The following is a 17,989-nucleotide window of genomic DNA, read 5'->3' on the forward strand; positions in this document are numbered from 1 at the left end:
AGATAAGAGAAGAAAGTGAGTTGCATATCATTATATTTGCACCGTTTGGCCAAAAACTCACATGTGGACGCCTGTCTAGGCTACCTGAAACCTCCGAGTTCTTTGTTATCAACTGGAACCTCCACTGGAACTCTATGTGTAAGAGAAAGGGATGATAGACGGAGTCTAAGTAAGCACTACTGTTGGCTCGCTAGCATCGCTTTTCATTGTGTTTTCTCGAATCCTCACACCTAGCATCATTAGTACGGAATCGGTGAAACACACACATGTGGACGTCTCTTTTGGAACCTAAAACTAGTCAGATCTCGAGGAACCGGCAAGTTGCTCCAAGGGTACTCCAGAACAAGGAGAGCAGAGGTATGGCGATCCAAGCTCTACTGATTAGTTTGAAGCAGCGATCTTACATCTGAAGATCTGGCCTGAATTTTGGGTTTAGGCAAGTCTATCATAGTTACTCTCTAGCACATCACTGACCCGAGGTTACAGATAGTCCGGGGCTACTAGGAAGGACGCCGAAGCGACAAAAAGCCCACATGTGGACGTCTCGTTCAGAGCTATGGAATACAAGAAATTCCGAGTGGCAATCTTAACACTCGATAGGAACAGTATGAATGCAAGAGAAGAGAAGGAATTAATGAAAGTGAGTAGCAAGGTCACCGCGGTCTATAAGTTGATCTTATTAAGGGAGGCCGCAAGGCTATCACAGCTGCAGTTTTATAGATCTAGCCAGGCTAGCGGGCACAAAATGAGACCGGATTTGAGGTAAGTTGCTGAGTTCTTGATCTCCTGGGAGGATGTCCACCTTGTCGTGGTCCAGGAGCTGCCTGATGAAGACTTCAGGACTGTGACTTGTCATGGTTCAGCAGTTGAGGGCTCCAAGAGGCATCCATTGCTCGATCTAGTGTGGTAGTTGCTTAATCTAGGGCGATAGTTGCTTGTTGTTTCCGGGGCAGAGACTTCTTAAAGAGTCCCCACTTGTCGCGGTTCAGTCGAACCCGACAGTGGCTCTGGGGTCAAAGCTCCGAGGGGAGGGACGGGGATGTTTGTGTATCGCGTTTACAGCAAAGACTCCTTAGAGTCCCCACTTGTTGCGGTTCAGTCGATCCCGACAGTGGCTCTGGGTCGAAGCTTCACGGGGATACGATCTCTTTAGAGTCCCCACTTGTTACGGTTCAGTTGAACCCAACAGTGGCTCTGGGATCCGAAGCTCCAACGCGACTTAGAGCGAAGACTTCTTAAAGAGTCCCCACTTGGCGTGGTTCAGTTGAACCCGGCAGTGGCTCTGGGGTCGAAGCTCTAAGAGGGGGGGTGGGGGTGGGGGTATATCGCGTCCACAGCAAAAGCCTCTTAAGAGTCCCACTTGTTGCGGTTCAGTCGATCCCGACAGTGGCTCTGGGGTCGAAGCTTCACGGGGATACGATTCTTTAGAGTCCCCACTTGTTGTGATTCATTGGAATAATCCGACAGTGGCTCTGGGATCCGAAACTCCAACGCGACTTAGGGCGAAAGACTTCTTAAAGAGTCCCACTTGCTGCGGTTCAGTTGAACCCGGCAGTGGCTCTGGGGTCGGAGCTTTAAGAGAGGGGGGGGGAGGGGATGTATCGCGTCCACAGCAAAAGCCCTAAAGAGTCTCCACATGTTGCGGTTCAGTCGATCCCGACAGTGGCTCTGGGGCCAAAGCTTCACGGGGGTACGATCTCTTTAGAGTCCCCACTTGTTGCGATTCATTGGAATAAACCGACAGTGGCTCTGGGATCCGAAACTCCAACGCGCCTTAGGGTGAAATGACTTCTTAAAGAGTCCCCACTTGCTGCGGTTCAGTTGAACCCGCAGTGGCTCTGGGGTCAAGGCTCTAAGAGGGGGAGAAGGGGAGAGGGATAGTTGCTTGCTTGATCTTGGTGGTCGTTTGTTGGTGACGTTCCCCTGGGAGATGTCCACCTGTGTCGTGGTCCAGGGGCTACCTGATGAAGACTTCAGAGCTGTGACTTGTCATAGTTCAGCAGTGAGGGCTCCAAGAGGCATCCAATCCTTAGTCTCAGTGATAGTTATTTATGGAGCTGGTATCGACGGGACAGAGTTTTCTTCTATGTTGCCAGGACTCAAGGAGCAAAAAAGCTTGGATGCGGCGTACATTCGCCAGATAGAACTACTGTTGGGGCTGTTTCACAAAATCCATCCTGATACCAATTGCCATTGACACGGGCGCTCATGTTCGTTGATTCCAGATTTAGATAATCCGATCTGGTGTGACTAGCTTAGTATATGTATCGTTCCAATTTTATACACATGCCACCCGAAGGAGTTCCCTGTCAAGAGCAAGCATTCTGCCAACGAGAGTACAGCGAGACAAAGCTGTTTAGAGTACCAAAGTACAATCTCCTCTTGGCGTCTTAGCGATATTTGAACCAATCGGTAGAAGCCAGGCTAGCCGCAGGGGTTGTTAAGCGATCATCGACAGATCAATCGATTCGAAAGGCCATATGCTAACCAGCTGCATGCGTATTCAATGGAACCAGCTAATTAAGGGGTGGTAAAAATGTCTAGGCTTGTAGCTAGAATAAGCTGGGTTATATACGGATCGATATGTAGGAGGCGCTCTCAAACACGGAGACGCCACATCAAGGAAGGGAGTCCCACTTCCTAAATCCTACGAACAAAAGGTAAAGAAATTCTCCATGTTTTCCAGGTGCCTCGGTGCAAGGAAGCGTGTAACCAGAGCAGAAGGGGACGGAGTCGGCTGGTAACGTCCACGGGTGGCAGGTGTACATTCGGCCGATTGGTATAATGTTCATTCTTTCTTAGGCCCCGGTCCAGCATGATACAGTACTAGTTATCCGAACCGTGGAAGTCAGGTCGTAGGAGACACCGGCAGCATACGCAATTTCTCTGCTGTTGCATGCATTTCAGCACCAAGCGGCGTCGTTGTGACAAAAAAGCCACATGGTAAGCAAAAGGATTGAGGCCATCTACACATGCAGCTGGAGGATATACTAGTAAGTAAGCGAGGTACTCTCTAGACTGGAGTTTAGGATATTAGTGATGTCGAACGACTTGTAGCCGTGGGAATAAATTGAATAAATTCGTGTCACATAACCCGTTCTCACTGTACTGGCTGCTCTAAGCCCATTGTAGTATAGTGAAAGCTTCCCGAGCACGCAGACATCATGCAGGAAAGTTGAGAGACGAGCATATTCACGTAATTCTTGAGACCCACTTCAATCTTAGGCTAGTAGCGAAACATGCGCAAGGAACAAGTTCAGGACTAGCTAGTAGCCAAGTTCTAAACCTAATCCACCTGCCGGCCCCAGTTCAATCCCAACGCCACTATCGCTCACCAATCTCGTGATCGCCAACCTTGCCACACCAACACCCTTTTTCTGACTGTAGTGTTATCTGAGTCCTTCGCTTTGGAGCTGGAGAGTCAGAGCGAATGTGTGATGTGTGGGTCTCATCACCCGCCGTCGTTCTATGATCTTGTTGGAATCGGCTGTGAATCTCGCGTGCATGACAGAATCCATAGAGGCTGGTCACTGGCTATGGCAGAGAAGAAGTAAGCGTGTCACATATTGTGTGCTATATACGTACATTATGCAGTCTACATTAGCTTTATATTTATATCACTCCGCATTTGCACATCGTCAGCGATCCATCTTGGTTCCTCATCCACTTTGTGGCGTTCAATTTGTATGGGACCTATTGCGGGGAAGTCACTTTGCTTAATTCCCTTCAAAGATGTTCCTCAGAGGCATCCGTCCGGCTGTTTTTCCCCGCCTCGATCGATGTGGATTTAAGGATCGCATCTGGCCTCTCTGCAATGCGCTCGTGTCCCCCCCGTTTTCAGTCCTTGAGCAGTTGAGCGGAAGGTGTCTCGGAATGGTTCCCTCGTTGGCATTGCTCGTTTCTGCTCTCCCCTTATTGAGTTGGGTGTGCGCCGCACTTCCATTTTGTCGAGAAGAGCTCGATCCGACTGCCTCGGGGATGGACCCACCATGGCATTCCTCGCCTCGCACTCCCATCACTCTCCGTTTTGGGCTCACCTAGCCTTACTTTCACCGTTTGAAATAAGCGATCCATCTAGCCCCCGATGGACTGAGCACTTAAGCAAAGAAGAGGTCGAAGAGTTCTCCGCTCCTCAGAAAGTATCATCCTACTCGAATCTTTTCTTGTCTCGCACGGCATCGATATCACTGGCGACGCACTCCAACGAACACCCGCAAGTGATTGGATCTCACTCAAGACCACCATTGAAATCGCAGAGAAACTTCTCGACACAACCTTTTCAATATATGCGAACCACGAGACCAGACTCACTGCGATTCGTACAACGTCATATAGTCTTCCTGCTCACCTGCACGACCATATCGATGTCGTTCAGCCTACGAACTACTCCCCTTCTGGTCGACCTCTTGTCGCCTCTGATAGTTGATGATGGCGCCTTCAACCAGCAAAGCGCTCCCGCCCCAGTACCATCACCACAACCAAACATGTCACTCCCAGAGCTTAAAACGCTCTATCGCACCGATGCGTACAAGGCTAAAGGAACGCGAAGTTCAATCGGTATCACCGGGTAGGTATCATCACATGCTAATCGTTTCGCTCTCGGAATTCCCATCAACTGTTTAAACTAAAATGTGATGTTTTCTCATTTTAGGTACCTCGAGCAATATGCGAACTTTGCTGACCTCAAACAGTTTTATTCCATTTTCCATCCTCCAGCGCTGAAGAGTGCCCTCCATGTGGGGCTTATCAACGGTAAAGTTCATCGTTGTGGCATTTCGTTATTATTGATGCATTTTTTTTCTCTCTCTTGTTGTCGCTGTTACATAGGAGCAATCGGCTCTCGGAACATTTCCGAGGCTGGCATCGAGGCTGTAAGTTCCTTTGAATCTCGATTCTTCCATTCCCACTTTCTTTTTCTCTTTCTTTTCACGCCCTTATATGTATAAAATTTGAACACTAACCCCTCGGTTTTTTGGCATTCCTCTTAAATTCACAGAATTTGGATGTCCAATTCGCGGGAGGGGTATCGGTGAGCTACCTCACCTCTGTGCAATGCAGATTCCGGGTTACTCAATCGCCCCATGGAATCTGTTTTGATCGCAGTACCCTGTCAAGCAAAGTACGTACGGCTTGAATCAGTACCATTTTAACTATCGTAACACCATTTCTTCTTAATTAGTATTCTACAGTACATATGGTCGCGGCCAAAATACGAACCAGAGCATCAGCTATGAGGATAACGGGAATGAACCGTGAGTGGATGCCAAACCCGTATTCATATGAATCTACTAAATTATCACAATCCACAGCTACGACGTTTTTCTCACTTACCTCAGGAAGAAAACGAAGGATCTTCCTCAAGTGTTGACTACCAGTTATGGTGAGTCTCTGCATCCTATTTCCTCTGGGACCCAAAAGTTTCACTCTAACACCCATGTGGGGACCGCGGAATTTTCGAAATTATATGAAGGTGAGGATGAGAATACAGTTCCAATCAACTACGCCCGACGTGTGTGCAAGCTTTACGCTGCACTTGGGACGCGGGGTGTTAGCGCTCTGCATGCCTCGGGCGATGGAGGTGTAGGCCGCGTGGGGGAAACAGGAGCTTGTTTCACCCCCAATAGGTTCGTGCCTATCTTCCCTGGTGGGTGCCCATAGTGAGTTTTCTATGTATTTTCCCTATATCTGTGGTGAACATTAAGTCGTGCTGCTTGAAGCGTCACGACTGTTGGGGCGACGTACCAAATTCCCGAAACAACAGTTCGCTTCTCGGGAGGGGGATTTAGTGATTACTTCCCCCGCCCATGGTACCAACACCATGCAGTACCGAGATACCTTAAAACACTCGGAAGCACGTATGAAGGATTGTTCAACAAGAATGGGGGAGCCTATCCTGATGTTGCGGCTCAGTGAGTTTCTTTATGCGTCTGGCTTGCTTCGTCCTCGAGGGATCGCTTGATCTGATGGGTTCTCACTCATCCTCTGTGCAGGGGATATCGGTATTTCATCGTGTATCAAGGGAAAGTCATACGTGTCTCGGGTACGAGCGCTTCGACACCTACTTTTGCTGCGATAGTGAGTTCCATTTCCTTTTTCATTCTCTCCTCGCAGACCTAAGCAACGATGTATACTTGCGTCTTAGATTGCCCTCTTAAACGATGCTCTACTCTCCAAAGGTCGTAGACCTCTCGGATTTCTGTACATTTGTTTGTTTTTTCCTTCCTCAGGCACCCGCTCACCGAAGCACTACGCTCAACACGGGCAGCAACCCATGGATTTACTCTCTCAAATCGGGAGTCCTGAACGACATCACTACGGGTAGCAACCCAGGTTGTGGAACGACGGGGTTCAATGCGACGAGAGGTTGGGACCCTGCAACTGGACTTGGAACACCTGATTTGCCGAGACTTCTTAGGGCGCTTAAGCTTTGATCATTGGGTGTTTGTTCTTCTGTCTCGTTGTTGGCCAATCGTTCTTGTCATTGTGGCGAGCATACGGATAAAATATTGATCTGATCTTGAACATTGCAGCATTCCCATTGGGAGCAGCGGTGACCGAAGGTCTATTTGCGTTGTATTATTAGTCAGCCCTTCCCTTTTCTCGTATTCTCGATACCAGTATGAATTCGTTCTTTTTCTCAGTTCTCAAAGTTGTGTTATCCTTGAAGCTGAGTCCCGCTCTGTTTTGCTGGACTTGAAATGTAGCATTTTTTTCCGTAATGTTCAGACACGACAATAAGGCCTGCAACCCGTGCAACTGTTGAACAGCTGAAACTCACTTTTCAGTATTGGTACTATTATTGGTCGCTGCGGTGCACTGTTGGATGGTGAGGGAAGCAGAAGCAAAGCAGCTGTTTCCATCGTTGGCATTTGCTGTAATGTATGAGATTCTACTCTTCTATCAATGCGTTGCGAAGTAGTCGAAGTACTCTATACGTAGCGGCCAATCTTATTCACCAATGGGTCACCCCCAGCGGTGACCGAAGTCTAGAGGCTGGGATACTGCCTATGACCGGAGCACGATCGAATGTGACGCATCGGGGCCACGACCAAGTGGTACAGTGTTGGCTCACAAGTGGCACTGGAACAGCCCCACCGAATGAGTCGAGGCCTCGTGGGATGCTTTCGGTGCGCGGGTACAAAGGAAAGGGGAATATATTGGGTTTGCAGAAAACGACTTCAACGATAGCTAAAAATGTAAGCCTTTTATACTGTCCGAATAGCTTTGGCGCACAGCCGACACCCACATTTTAAAAGCTTAAATAAAAGCCGATTGCACCCCTACGATAAGGGATGGGACGACCGTGATGAGATGCTAGGAATGCCAACCTGCGCTGAAATCGCATGGCACAGTGGCGCCATATTAGTTGAGATTATTGTTGTATATATCAATGTGTTGGGAAGTAGTCGAAGTACTTGTGGAGGCCAATTTATTCACCGACGGGTAATCACGATCGAATATGACACGGCACAACAAGTAGAACAAGAATTGGGTCCACAAGCGCCACGAAAACAGCCTCACCGCCAACTTGAATGGGTCGAGGTGCCATGGGATGGTCGCGACACGCGTACAGTGGGGCCCTGGAGCTTTCAGGGCGCAGTCTAGAGAGCGGCGCTTGATCGAAAGGAAAGGAAGTTGGGTTCCAGAAAACGATAGCTGAAAAATGACAGGCTTTGACGTACAGCCGACACCCACTTGCCTGCATCCTAAGCGCTTAATTAAAAGCTAATCGCTTCCCTTGAGGAAGGGGATGACCGTCGTGGGACCACAGCGGCGCTTACCGCGGGCCAGCGATCGCTGCAACTCGTGCCTGATTACGACTTGCATATGAGGTCCTATAAGTCAGCAAGCAGGGGTCATACTAATTCTCTCGCCGTCATAACCAGTCTGGGTCATGCCAACGCGCATGCTAGAATTCGCCGTTGACATCGGATTAGACTGAATGCTAAGCAAAATCCAGCCTCTACTAATGTAAATGCATATATCATATCCTTCCATAATCAGGCGGGGGCCCCGTGGCTCTGAGTATCAGGGGCTCACACGTGTATTGCGCACTCTCCGTCCACTTGTCCGCTATCGACCATGTCATTGCAGCAAAAGGCTGAGGTCCTCAGGCAAAAGATCGATGATCTCCTCGTAGCGGGTGGTGCCATAGCGGTCCCAATCCTCCGGGTTGTCAATAATACAGCTGATTGGTGTCCGCCACTAAAAATGGCGACTGGCGGTGCACTCTCCATCTACGACGAGGTTCAGGTTAGCAATGATTTGTGACCGGTCTTGAATGCAAGCTCACACTCGTTTGCGCCACGTACTTAGAAGTTCAAGGACAACAAGAAGGAATGGGCTAATTTTGGTCAATACGTAGTCGACACTGTGACCGAAGTGATTTTAGCCATAAAATCCTACGATCCATCAGCGGAAGAGGCAAAGCCGTGGGTGGAGAGTATCACAAAGCTTGATGGGTGAGTTGTATTTATTTTTTGGTTCTCCCCGACACCGTTACTTACATCAAGTCCTAGCGCGCTACAGAAGATCAAGTCCGACATCGATCGAAGAGTGAAAAAACTGGAGAAACGACCGGCTTTCATGAATGCATTGTCCTACTTGAGAGACCCAGGAAGGATCAATGACCTAAGGAAAGATTTTGACAAAGCATTGACATCGTTTCAGGTAGGTTTTCTTACAGTATCGTCCCATAATCATTCTGATTTTCGGCCAATGCAGCTTAGGGCGAACCTAATAGGCGGCGCCAAATTAGCGGCCATAGAATGTCGACTACAGGATGAGAAAATTCTGGATAGTCTCCGATTCCCTCATATCGCCCACGATGATTCGACTCAGGCATGCCTAGAAGGTACTAGGGTGGATCTTGCCGAGCATATTATGGCATGGTGCCGCAACGCTGGGGAGAGTGAGAACCGTCTAATGCTACTGACAGCTGTGGCGGGTGCCGGAAAGACTTCGATTACACTCGCGATAGCAGAACGGTGTACGAGTGAAGAGGACGTTACCCTGTTACTGCACTTCTTCTTTAAAGCTGGCGAACGGTCACGGCCCGATTCTCTATTCAGCGGCATAGCTCGGGCTTTAGCAGAACACGACCCGGTTTACCGCACTTTCATTATCTCTGCTCTTCGAAAAGACTCTTCCCTCTCAACAGCTCCACTTGCGAAGCAATTCAGGGATTTGGTGGCTTCGCCTCTCCTCCACAAACCTCCACCTCCCAGCCATCCTATGGTGGTCATCATTGATGCTTTAGACGAGTGTGACAAAGAAGCGTTTGAGCCCCTTGCTGAAATACTTGGGGAGGAAGTGCCCAAGCTACCATCTTCCATTAAATTCTTTATCACATCGAGACAATTTGATCTCGTGAATCGCTTCCTCTCCCCCAATTACCCTATCGATCGTCTTACTATTGATCTTTCGGATGGGACAAATTTGAAGGACTGCACCACATACATACATTCCCAGCTGCAAGTGCTGAAGAAAGTACATCCGGATTTACGCCATAATCTTCAGGACGAGGATAAGAAAGTACAAGAGATCTCAGAACGTGCAAATGGCTTGTTTATCTGGATCAGCACCATCTTTCGCTACATGAAGATGACCAGCGAGGATCCTATGGTGACACTAAAGAGCCTGCTTGACACCAGTGCCAAACGATCAAAGGTTCCTGCTGAGGAAATGATGGATCGCTTGTACACGAACATTCTGAAGAGGTGTAATTGGAAGACTGAAGGTTTTGTGCATGACTACCCGATTGTGGTGGGAGCAATCTTCATTGCACAGCAGCCTCTGTCCATCGCAAGCTGGGATAGGATTTTGTTACCTTTTTTGAAATCCTCTGTTCGATATACGTTAGCCGAACTTGCACCTCTCCTTTCAGGTGTTGAGAACCCTCACATTCCGATTCGCATCCTACATCAATCCTTCCGCGACTTTATTCTGGATCGAATCGACCCCCAATCAATCGGCCTTGGTTGCAGTTCAATAGATGTGAAGACCGAGAATGCCAGGGTTGCCCTGCGATGTACCGAGATTCTCAACCAGGATCTTTCCTCTGTAAAGGGCTTAGGACTGATTGAAAATCTGTCCGAAAAAGACGAAATGCCGCGCATTCCTCGAGAAGAGTTATCCGAGCACTTTCATTATGCATGTCGCCATATTGTCCATCACCTCAGTGGAGTCCAGGAACCGGAGGAGGGGCTTGCTGTGTCAGTTGCTGTATTTCTCACTCAGGAAGCAACTCACTGGGTGGAAGTTTGTGTGAGAATGGAGGGCTACATTAGTATCTCGTCACTACCCAAGTGGGCTAAGGCATGTGTTGTCAATTGTATTAATGAAACTACTTCATGATATTCTAGTCAGCTGTTGAGCACCGGTCTAAGGATGCTATCTGTGCATTGGTCAATGAGCTTATCCAGCTTGGGGGGAATTTGGATTTTTTTTCAAGATTCCAGGAGGCTTATGAGGCAGTGAACGATTCTGTTATGCTCTGCCGTGACCTTGTTTCTCTGGACCCAGGGACCTACACCTCAGATTTGGCCGAGTCACTCAACAGTCTATATTGCACTCTTTCCAATCTTGGGAGGCACTCGGAGGCACTCCCATCTATTGAAGAAAGCGTCAAACTCTACCGCCAGCTAGTTGCTGTTGACCCAGGATTATACACCCCAGATTTGGCGATGTCACTCAATAATCTGCGTATTGCCCTTTCCAGTCTTGGATGGCACTCAGAAGCACTCCCATTCATTGAAGAGAGTGTCAAGCTCCGGCGCCAGCTAGTTGCTGTTCACCCAGGATCACACACCCTGGATTTGGCCATGTCACTCAGCAGCCTATGTAATGCTCTGTCCAATCTGGGACGAGACTCAGAGGTGCTCCCATTTATGGAAGAAAGTGTCAAACTCCGACGCCAGCTAGTTGCTGTTAACCCAGGATCATACACCCCGAATCTGGCCGCGTCACTCAACAATCTATATATCATTCTTTCCGATCTTGGACGGCACTCGGAGGCACTCCCATTCATTGAAGAAAGCGTCAAACTCTACCGCCAACTAGTCGCCGTTCATCCAGGATCATATACCTCGGATTTGGCTATGTCACTCAATAATCTACATATTGCTCTTTCTGATCTTGGACGGCACTCAGAGGCACTCCCATTCATTGAAGAGAGCGTCAAACTCCGACACCAGCTAGTTGCTGTTCACCCAGGATCATACACCCCGGATCTGGCCGCGTCACTTAACAATCTATATACCATTCTTTCCGATCTTGGACGGCACTCGGAGGCACTCCCATTCATTGAAGAAAGCATCAAACTCTACTGGCAACTAGTTGCCATTCATCCGGGATCATACACCCCAGATTTGGCTATGTCACTCAATAATCTACATATTGCTCTTTCTGATCTTGGATGGCATTCAGAGGCACTCCCATTCATCGAAGAGAGTGTCAAACTCCGGCGCCAGCTTGTTACTGTTCACCCAGGATCATACACCCCAGATTTGGCCATGTCACTCAGCAGCCTATGCAATGCTCTTTCCAATCTCGGACGGCACTCAGAGGCACTCCCATTCATCGAAGAAAGTGTCAAACTCCGACGCCAGCTAGTTGCTGTCAACCCAGGATCATACACCCCGAATCTGGCTGCGTCACTCAACAATCTATATACCACTCTTTCTGATCTCGGACGGCACTCGGAGGCACTCCCATTCATCGAAGAAAGTGTCAAACTCCGATGCCAGCTAGTTGCCATTCATCCAGCATCATACACTGCGGATTTGGCTATGTCACTCAATAACCTATGTACTGCTCTTTCCAATCTTGAACGGGACTCAGAGGCACTCCCGTTCATTGAAGAGAGCGTCGAACTCTACCGCGAGCTTGTTGCTGTTCACCCAGGATCATTCACCCCGGATTTGGCCATGTCACTCAGCAGCCTATGTCACGCTCTTTCCAATCTGGGACGGCACTCGGAGGCGCTCCCATTCATCGAAGAAAGTGTCAAACTCCGACACCAGCTAGTTGCTGTTCACCCAGGATCATACACCCCCAGTTTGGCCACGTCACTCAACAATCTATATGCAACTCTTTCCAGTCTCGGACGGCACTCGGAGGCACTCCTATCCATTGAAGAATGTGTCCAAATCCGGTGCCAGCTAGTTGCTGTCAACCCAGGAGCACATGCTCCAGGATTGGCTAACTCACTCAAGAATCTACATACTGCACTCTCCAATCTCGGGCGTCATTCTGATGCACTAATGGTCCACGGTTGAGTGGCCTAGGTTCTCTGGTCTTCCCTATTCCGCTTATCATTTCCTTTTCCCGTGGGCCACCCACATCACAATGCACATGCTGCAAGTGTGAAAGGTAGAACACTGACGACGCTATCCCAGTTTTTCGTTAGAGACTATTGACAATACTTCCACAGGGTTTGCTAGCTACTATGCCCATAACAGATCAGGGCCGTATCTTACAATTTTTTATATCGGGTGTTCATTTATTTGTCTAAACCATTTTGTCTGCCATTGATTGCTCATCGCCGAAGTCCTGGTCCATATTTCTGCATACCATCATAGGTGATGACACCGAGGTTTTGATGGGCGATGAATGTTGGTGCAATACGAAGCTGACTAGTTGACATTGTCTGGTGCATCGTGCTAGGGTTGTTCAAGTTGGGAACTTGATCTGTGTTTGGGGATATCGTCCTCCAATACGTAAGGGACAACAAACTTTGATTCGATGTTATTATCTCCATCTGAATACAAGAGGGACGATTCGATGAGGGAAGTCCGAGGTTGTGTAATGTCAATTGAGTTGTGGTGACGTCAAGGTATGGCAGGCAACCCAACCTCAGATGTCGACCTCGACTCAGTGAACTCGGCATTTCTCTGACAACCTGACACCGTACTGCTTACTACCCTGAATTCCTTGGAGCACGCTGTAGGAGAAATAATATTCAAAGAATAAAACAATGATCTATCAGAATAGTCAACGAACAGGTGACAAGTTCAGACGTTTAACAGATCTCATGATCTTTATGAGACTGGACAGACATTAGATCATTATAAATTATCTACACCCATGTAGCATGAGATTTAATCTACTACAATCATGCCTAGAACTTGGCATAGGTGTAATATTCAAAGAATATATCCCTACAACAAGAAAATAGCACATAGACGGCAGAATAAGAAGGAACATTGGGAAAGAAATGTAAATATCTCGGGAACCAGTAAACTTTTGACTGTAATATTTTTACCATCTGAAAGGACTGTTTCTTAACTTTATCCACGGTTTTGTTTCATTCTAAAAGCTTCAAAACTGACGGAGATATTGCTCAAATGGCGAAACACCTTATAATTCATATATGTCAGAGCATGGGAAAACGTTACCGTGACTCGCCATCGGTGACCGTTAAGGTCCGCTGCTTTGGCGTAACAGCCCGTCAAGGGCGGGGATGACAATCGCGGCGGAAAGGGGTTTTGGCTTCAATGACTCGTTTGTGAGCGTTGCGCCTTGTACTTGACATGGCCCTGATATTTCAGGAGGCAGGATGTAAGGGATTAACCTTACTTCACTATAATTCCGATTATAGTGATATCATTATGTTGCATCGCTATAATTCCCATTATAGTGATGCTATTATTTCTTTATTTATTTGCGCCGAGATATGTAAATTACATATATATACCTCGGAGTAGTTGTAAAGGCCCGGTAGCCTTTTACCTCTACCCCGTTGAATATACAGCTCATTAAAGCTTATGTTTAGACGGACCTACTGAGGCCTGAGGCGAACGGGGGAACGGAACGTTACCGTCCCCAAAATAGTAAGCAACCTTTCACAGGAGGTGTGACTGGGTCAGACAGAGAGTGCGGGGGGGTAGCCCTAGTTGATTTTCGAACTGCAGTACGAGGTAGTGTACAACCGGTATTTAAGTATAACAGAATGAATGGAATTAAGTCGCCAGATCTCACGGAGATTGCAGGTGGGGTTAAGAGGAAATGAAAACAAACAAAGAGTGTGGGAGAAGGATGGCCGTGTATGGCCATCAAGAAAAACAAGCATGATAAAGAAAGACTCGTAGGCCCGTGACGGGCTGTGGAAACAGGTAGTGGTGACGGGGAAGGGTGACAGGCTTGTTCAGGCGGCGTCGGGCGGGCAGCGGGGTTGATGGGGTCAAAGCGGGGGAGGGAGAAGGTGTGGGGAGTGATCACCTGACTGTGGGAATTTCCGGGTCGTGACAGTATCCCCCCCTTGGGACTGAACCCTTGAAGTCCCATGCATGCGTGAGAATCCTGCGGCCTATGCCGGGTTTGATTCCGACAGTGATCTGAACAAAAGGACTTAACTTTGCTATCGCAACCCAAGATGCCCCCTAAGGTCCGCGCGATGGACCTCTCGTCCTGGAAAATTGAAGACCTCCAGTACAACTCCGGCGACGAGCAGGAGCTCATGCTCCAGAAACGCCAGGAACGCCACAGACGGCGCCGAGTTGAGGCTGATCGCATGGAGGAATTGCGTTGCGCAGAAGAGGCTCGCCGCGAGGCAGAGCGACTAGCAGCAGCTCGTCTTGCTGCTGAAGAAGAGAAGAAGAGAAGGAAAATGGCTGAGTCGGTGACAGGGAAGGTGAGTAGTCCTGGTCAACTGATCGGGGTGCAGGGTGCTACTGATCATCCTGATCGTCTCGATCACAGCATCCTGCGGCCAGTAATCGACCATCTACAGTGGGAGATGATCCCCCACCTTGCGATCATTGTGTCCAGCGCAAGGTTGCCTGTGTCTTGGGTACGGGCAATCGCGGAGTTTGCGCCGAGTGCCAGAGGCTGAAGCAGAAGTGTCGATGCGGGGACTGGACGTCACCCGTGGCGAAGCGCCCACAAGTGAAGGGGCCTAAGGAGGACGGGGAGGTTTTGGACGTGGACAATGACGAATCGGACGATGAGGGCGAGCGTTCCACTGAGGATCACCTTGCGCGAATCCATGAGGCAATCCTGGCCGTGAACAAGACTCTGACGGGCCTGACCGCTATAGCGGGCCGCCTACTCGAATACGTCACCGATGCTGAGGAACGACGCCTAATGGACATGCGGTCGAGGAGGGAACACGCGGAGGCTGAGGAACGGGGTGCAAGGTTGGGTGGGGAAAGAGCGGGGCAGGCTGAGACTAGTACCTCTGACTCTTACTCTACTCTGTTGTTAGACTCTGCCTTTACCGACTAACAATCCCATCCTCTGTTGTCAAGCGTGTTGTGGTCCCGGTTTCGCCGGATATCGTGCGTGAAAATCGGCAACGAGATCCGAGGCGTGTTCCAGCTCCATAGCGGGGAGCCACTCGGTTTCCTTGTCAGTACCCTCATACCCAAGCCAACGTACCAGGTACAGCAGCTTGCAGCTGCACTGTCGGTCAGTCTTGGAGTCCAGGATCTCGGCGATCTCGTACTCGAGTTCGCCGTCGATCTCAACTGGCGGCGGCAGGGGCTGTTCCCGGTTGGGGATGGAATTGGGTATCGCGGGCTCAAGTTGGGAGACATGAAAGACTGGGTGCACAGCCTTCATGGTGTTGGGGAGGCGGAGTGTGCGTGAATGAGAACCCAGCTGCGCAATGATCTCAAACGGCCCAAAGTTCTTCTCAGCGAGTTTCGCCGATGGCCTAGTAGTGCGGAAATACTTGGCCTTGACGAACGCTGAGCTGCCGATGTCGAACGGCGGTGTGGGGAGCCGTCGAGCGTCTGCAGGGCCTTGGTAGCGCTGCTGGGCATGGGTCATCTCTTCACGGAGGAACTGGTGGAGAGAGTCGAGATCGACCGAGTAATCTTGTGCTCGCGCCGAGGTCAGATCTTGCTCGGGGTGGACGGCAAGGTTGGGGTGATACCCCTTGTTGGCGAAGAACGGTGAAACCCCCGTGGTAGCATTCGGGGCGTTATTGTAGGCGAACTCAGCGAGGGGCAAGAGTTTGGACCAGTTGTCCTGCTGGTAGTTACAATAGACGCGGAGGTACTGCTCCAGGGTTTGGTTCATCCGCTCGGTTTGACCGTCGCCTTCAGGGTGGTATCCCAAGGTGAAGTGTAGCCGTATATCGAGGGCCTTGCCCAGGGAGCGGAAGAAGTGGGAGATGAACTCGGATCCCCTATCCGAGGTGATGTGGGAGGGAACGCCGTGCTTGGAGAAGACGTGGAGTAAGAACATCTTTGCCAAATCCGGCGCCGTGACGGTGTCCGTAGACGGTACGAAGATGCACTGTTTGGACAACCAGTCAACGATGACTAGTATGGCGGTGTAACCAGAAGAGGCGGGGAGGTGTTCTATGAAGTCCATGGAGATGGAGTGCCACAGGCGTTTGGGGATTGGGAGCTGTTTGAGCAGGCCGTACAGCTTGTGGTGGGGAGTTTTGGCGCGGGCACAAGCGGTGCAAGAAGACACGTAGTCTTTAATGAAGGTGCGCACACCCGGCCAAGTATACTCCCGGCGGACAAGATCCAAGGTACGGTTCCATCCAAAGTGCCCAGAGAGTGGATGGTCGTGCTTGTATCTCAGCATGCGGAGCCTGAGGTCGTTGGCGTCTGGGACGTAGATCCGGTTGTCTAGCCTTATGAGGCCATCTGCGTCCCTAGACCAGCGGGAATCCTCTGGTATCGTGGCGGTGAGATAGTCCGCAACGGCGGGGTCATGGGGAAGGGCAGTGATGATGTCCTTATGGATAGCGTTGATGTCAACGAGGGAACTTGCACGGAGGACGGGTTCAGCGAGGTATGTAGCTCTTAGGGAGGACGCGAGCTGCTCCTGCGTGAACACCGGTCTGAAGTTTTGAGGGTTAACGCGAGCGTAGTCCCTATCCCCCTCTTTGGGGTAGACATCCCACCATCTAGTCAACGCATCCGGTTTCGCGCCCAATTTTCCTGGGCGGAAACGGACCACCATGTTGAATTGGGATAAGAACTCTGACCACTGTGCCTGACGGCGGGTCAAGAGTTTAGTGGTGCAAAAATATTCCAGGTTTTTGTGGTCGGTGACCACGTCGATGGGTGTTCCCGAGCCCTCTAAGTAGTGCCGCCATCCTCGAAATGCTTCATAGATGGCTAGAAGCTCCTTATCGTGGGTGTCATAATTGAGTTCCGGTGCTGTCAGCATCCTTGACCGAAAGGCAACAGGGTGTATCTCATCATCCGGGCAGCGGATGGAGATGATGCCCGATATTGCATAATCGGAGGCATCTGTCTCGATAATAATCGGTGTGTCGGGGACCCAATGGGTTAGGATGGGGGCAGAGGTAAAGGCCCGCTTAAGGCATTGAAACGCCGCGCGGCAGTCATCAGAGAACACCCAGGGGACTCCCTTGCGGGTGAGTCAGGTCAGTGGTACCACAATATCGGAATATTCATGGATAAAACGCCGATAGAAATTAGCGAATCCTAGGAAGGACTGAACGTCCTTTACCTTATGGGGTTCGGGCCAATCTTGGATGGCCTTAACCTTTTCTGTGGACATGGTTAGCCCATTGGGAGAAAGGATGTACCCGAGGTACTCCGTGGTGTCTGTGTGGAATTTGCACTTCTTCGGGTTTGCAAAGAGACCGTGTTGCCGTAACCGGCGGAGGACTTCTCGGATGTGCTCCTCGTGGGAGGCCTCGTCTTCTGAGTATACGAGAATATCATCTAGGTAGACGACAACACAGACGTCGAGGAGGTCGGCAAAGATGGAATTGACAAACCGCTGGAATGCTGCGGGCGCGTTGGTGAGACCGAATGGCATGACTAGCCATTCATAGGAGCCGTAGCAGGTGTGGAAGGAGGTCTTCCATTCATCACCTGCGGCGATACGCACAAGATGGTATGCATGCCGCAGATCAAGCTTGGTGTAAATTTTGGCTTGGCTCGGGGCGTCCAGTAGGTCTGCTATGCGTGGCAGCGGGTATCTATCCTTCTTGGTTATCCGGTTGAGGCCCCTAAAGTCTACGCAAAGGTGGAGTGAACCGTCCTTTTTGCGG

At 49.8% G+C, this 17,989-nt stretch overlaps 5 protein-coding genes across 5 annotated transcripts; 4 read left to right on the plus strand and 1 right to left on the minus strand.

Moving 5' to 3' along the window:
• Positions 1 to 298: 298 nt before the first annotated feature.
• On the minus strand, positions 299 to 833 carry EI90DRAFT_3036780 (uncharacterized protein; the record flags this gene model as incomplete). The annotated part of the gene is made up of 3 exons (XM_039058731.1): positions 299 to 374; positions 512 to 663; positions 753 to 833. Coding segments are annotated over 3 exons (309 nt in total), but the record flags the coding sequence as incomplete, so codon positions are not given.
• A 3,057-nt stretch (positions 834 to 3,890) lies between these two features.
• EI90DRAFT_2244933 (peptidase S8/S53 domain-containing protein) lies at positions 3,891 to 6,692 on the plus strand. The gene is made up of 11 exons (XM_039052752.1): positions 3,891 to 4,567; positions 4,652 to 4,871; positions 4,997 to 5,029; positions 5,104 to 5,119; positions 5,180 to 5,252; positions 5,310 to 5,380; positions 5,471 to 5,657; positions 5,718 to 5,909; positions 5,991 to 6,075; positions 6,143 to 6,198; positions 6,266 to 6,692. Exons 1-11 carry the CDS (start codon positions 3,990 to 3,992, stop codon positions 6,429 to 6,431), a joined length of 1,677 nt encoding a protein of 558 aa, XP_038921093.1. The 5' UTR covers positions 3,891 to 3,989; the 3' UTR covers positions 6,432 to 6,692.
• Positions 6,693 to 6,814: 122 nt separating this feature from the next.
• Positions 6,815 to 7,928, plus strand: EI90DRAFT_3036814 (uncharacterized protein). Its single transcript, XM_039058732.1, has 2 exons — positions 6,815 to 7,176; positions 7,247 to 7,928. The coding sequence occupies exons 1-2, from the start codon at positions 6,882 to 6,884 to the stop codon at positions 7,603 to 7,605; spliced, it is 654 nt and encodes a 217-aa protein (XP_038921094.1). The 5' UTR covers positions 6,815 to 6,881; the 3' UTR covers positions 7,606 to 7,928.
• A 790-nt stretch (positions 7,929 to 8,718) lies between these two features.
• EI90DRAFT_2907147 (uncharacterized protein) lies at positions 8,719 to 9,267 on the plus strand (the record flags this gene model as incomplete). The annotated part of the gene is made up of 1 exon (XM_039054277.1): positions 8,719 to 9,267. A coding segment is annotated over one exon (549 nt), but the record flags the coding sequence as incomplete, so codon positions are not given.
• A 993-nt stretch (positions 9,268 to 10,260) lies between these two features.
• EI90DRAFT_3036834 (Tetratricopeptide TPR_2 repeat-containing protein) lies at positions 10,261 to 12,665 on the plus strand. The gene is made up of 2 exons (XM_039058733.1): positions 10,261 to 10,317; positions 10,365 to 12,665. The coding sequence occupies exons 1-2, from the start codon at positions 10,273 to 10,275 to the stop codon at positions 12,276 to 12,278; spliced, it is 1,959 nt and encodes a 652-aa protein (XP_038921096.1). The 5' UTR covers positions 10,261 to 10,272; the 3' UTR covers positions 12,279 to 12,665.
• Positions 12,666 to 17,989: the final 5,324 nt, after the last annotated feature.

The sequence above is a fragment of the Cantharellus anzutake genome (genome assembly GCF_015039405.1).
Source record: "Cantharellus anzutake strain C23 chromosome Unknown EI90scaffold_6, whole genome shotgun sequence".
NCBI classification, from domain to species: Eukaryota; Fungi; Basidiomycota; class Agaricomycetes; order Cantharellales; family Hydnaceae; genus Cantharellus; species Cantharellus anzutake.

What these genes read in the sequence shown, in the direction of transcription:
- EI90DRAFT_2244933 (XM_039052752.1), top strand. Translation starts at nt 3,990, where the DNA reads ATGGCATTCCTCGCCTCGCACTCCCATCACTCTCCGTTTTGGGCTCAC. An exon ending in AGTTCAATCGGTATCACCGG is followed by an intron (nt 4,568 to 4,651) that starts GTAGGTATCATC and finishes TTCTCATTTTAG; the next exon opens with GTACCTCGAGCAATATGCGA. An exon ending in AGTGTTGACTACCAGTTATG is followed by an intron (nt 5,381 to 5,470) that starts GTGAGTCTCTGC and finishes AATTATATGAAG; the next exon opens with GTGAGGATGAGAATACAGTT.
- EI90DRAFT_3036814 (XM_039058732.1), top strand. Translation starts at nt 6,882, where the DNA reads ATGAGATTCTACTCTTCTATCAATGCGTTGCGAAGTAGTCGAAGTACT. An exon ending in ATTGGGTTTGCAGAAAACGA is followed by an intron (nt 7,177 to 7,246) that starts CTTCAACGATAG and finishes GCCGACACCCAC; the next exon opens with ATTTTAAAAGCTTAAATAAA.
- EI90DRAFT_3036834 (XM_039058733.1), top strand. Translation starts at nt 10,273, where the DNA reads ATGGAGGGCTACATTAGTATCTCGTCACTACCCAAGTGGGCTAAG. An exon ending in CACTACCCAAGTGGGCTAAG is followed by an intron (nt 10,318 to 10,364) that starts GCATGTGTTGTC and finishes ATGATATTCTAG; the next exon opens with TCAGCTGTTGAGCACCGGTC.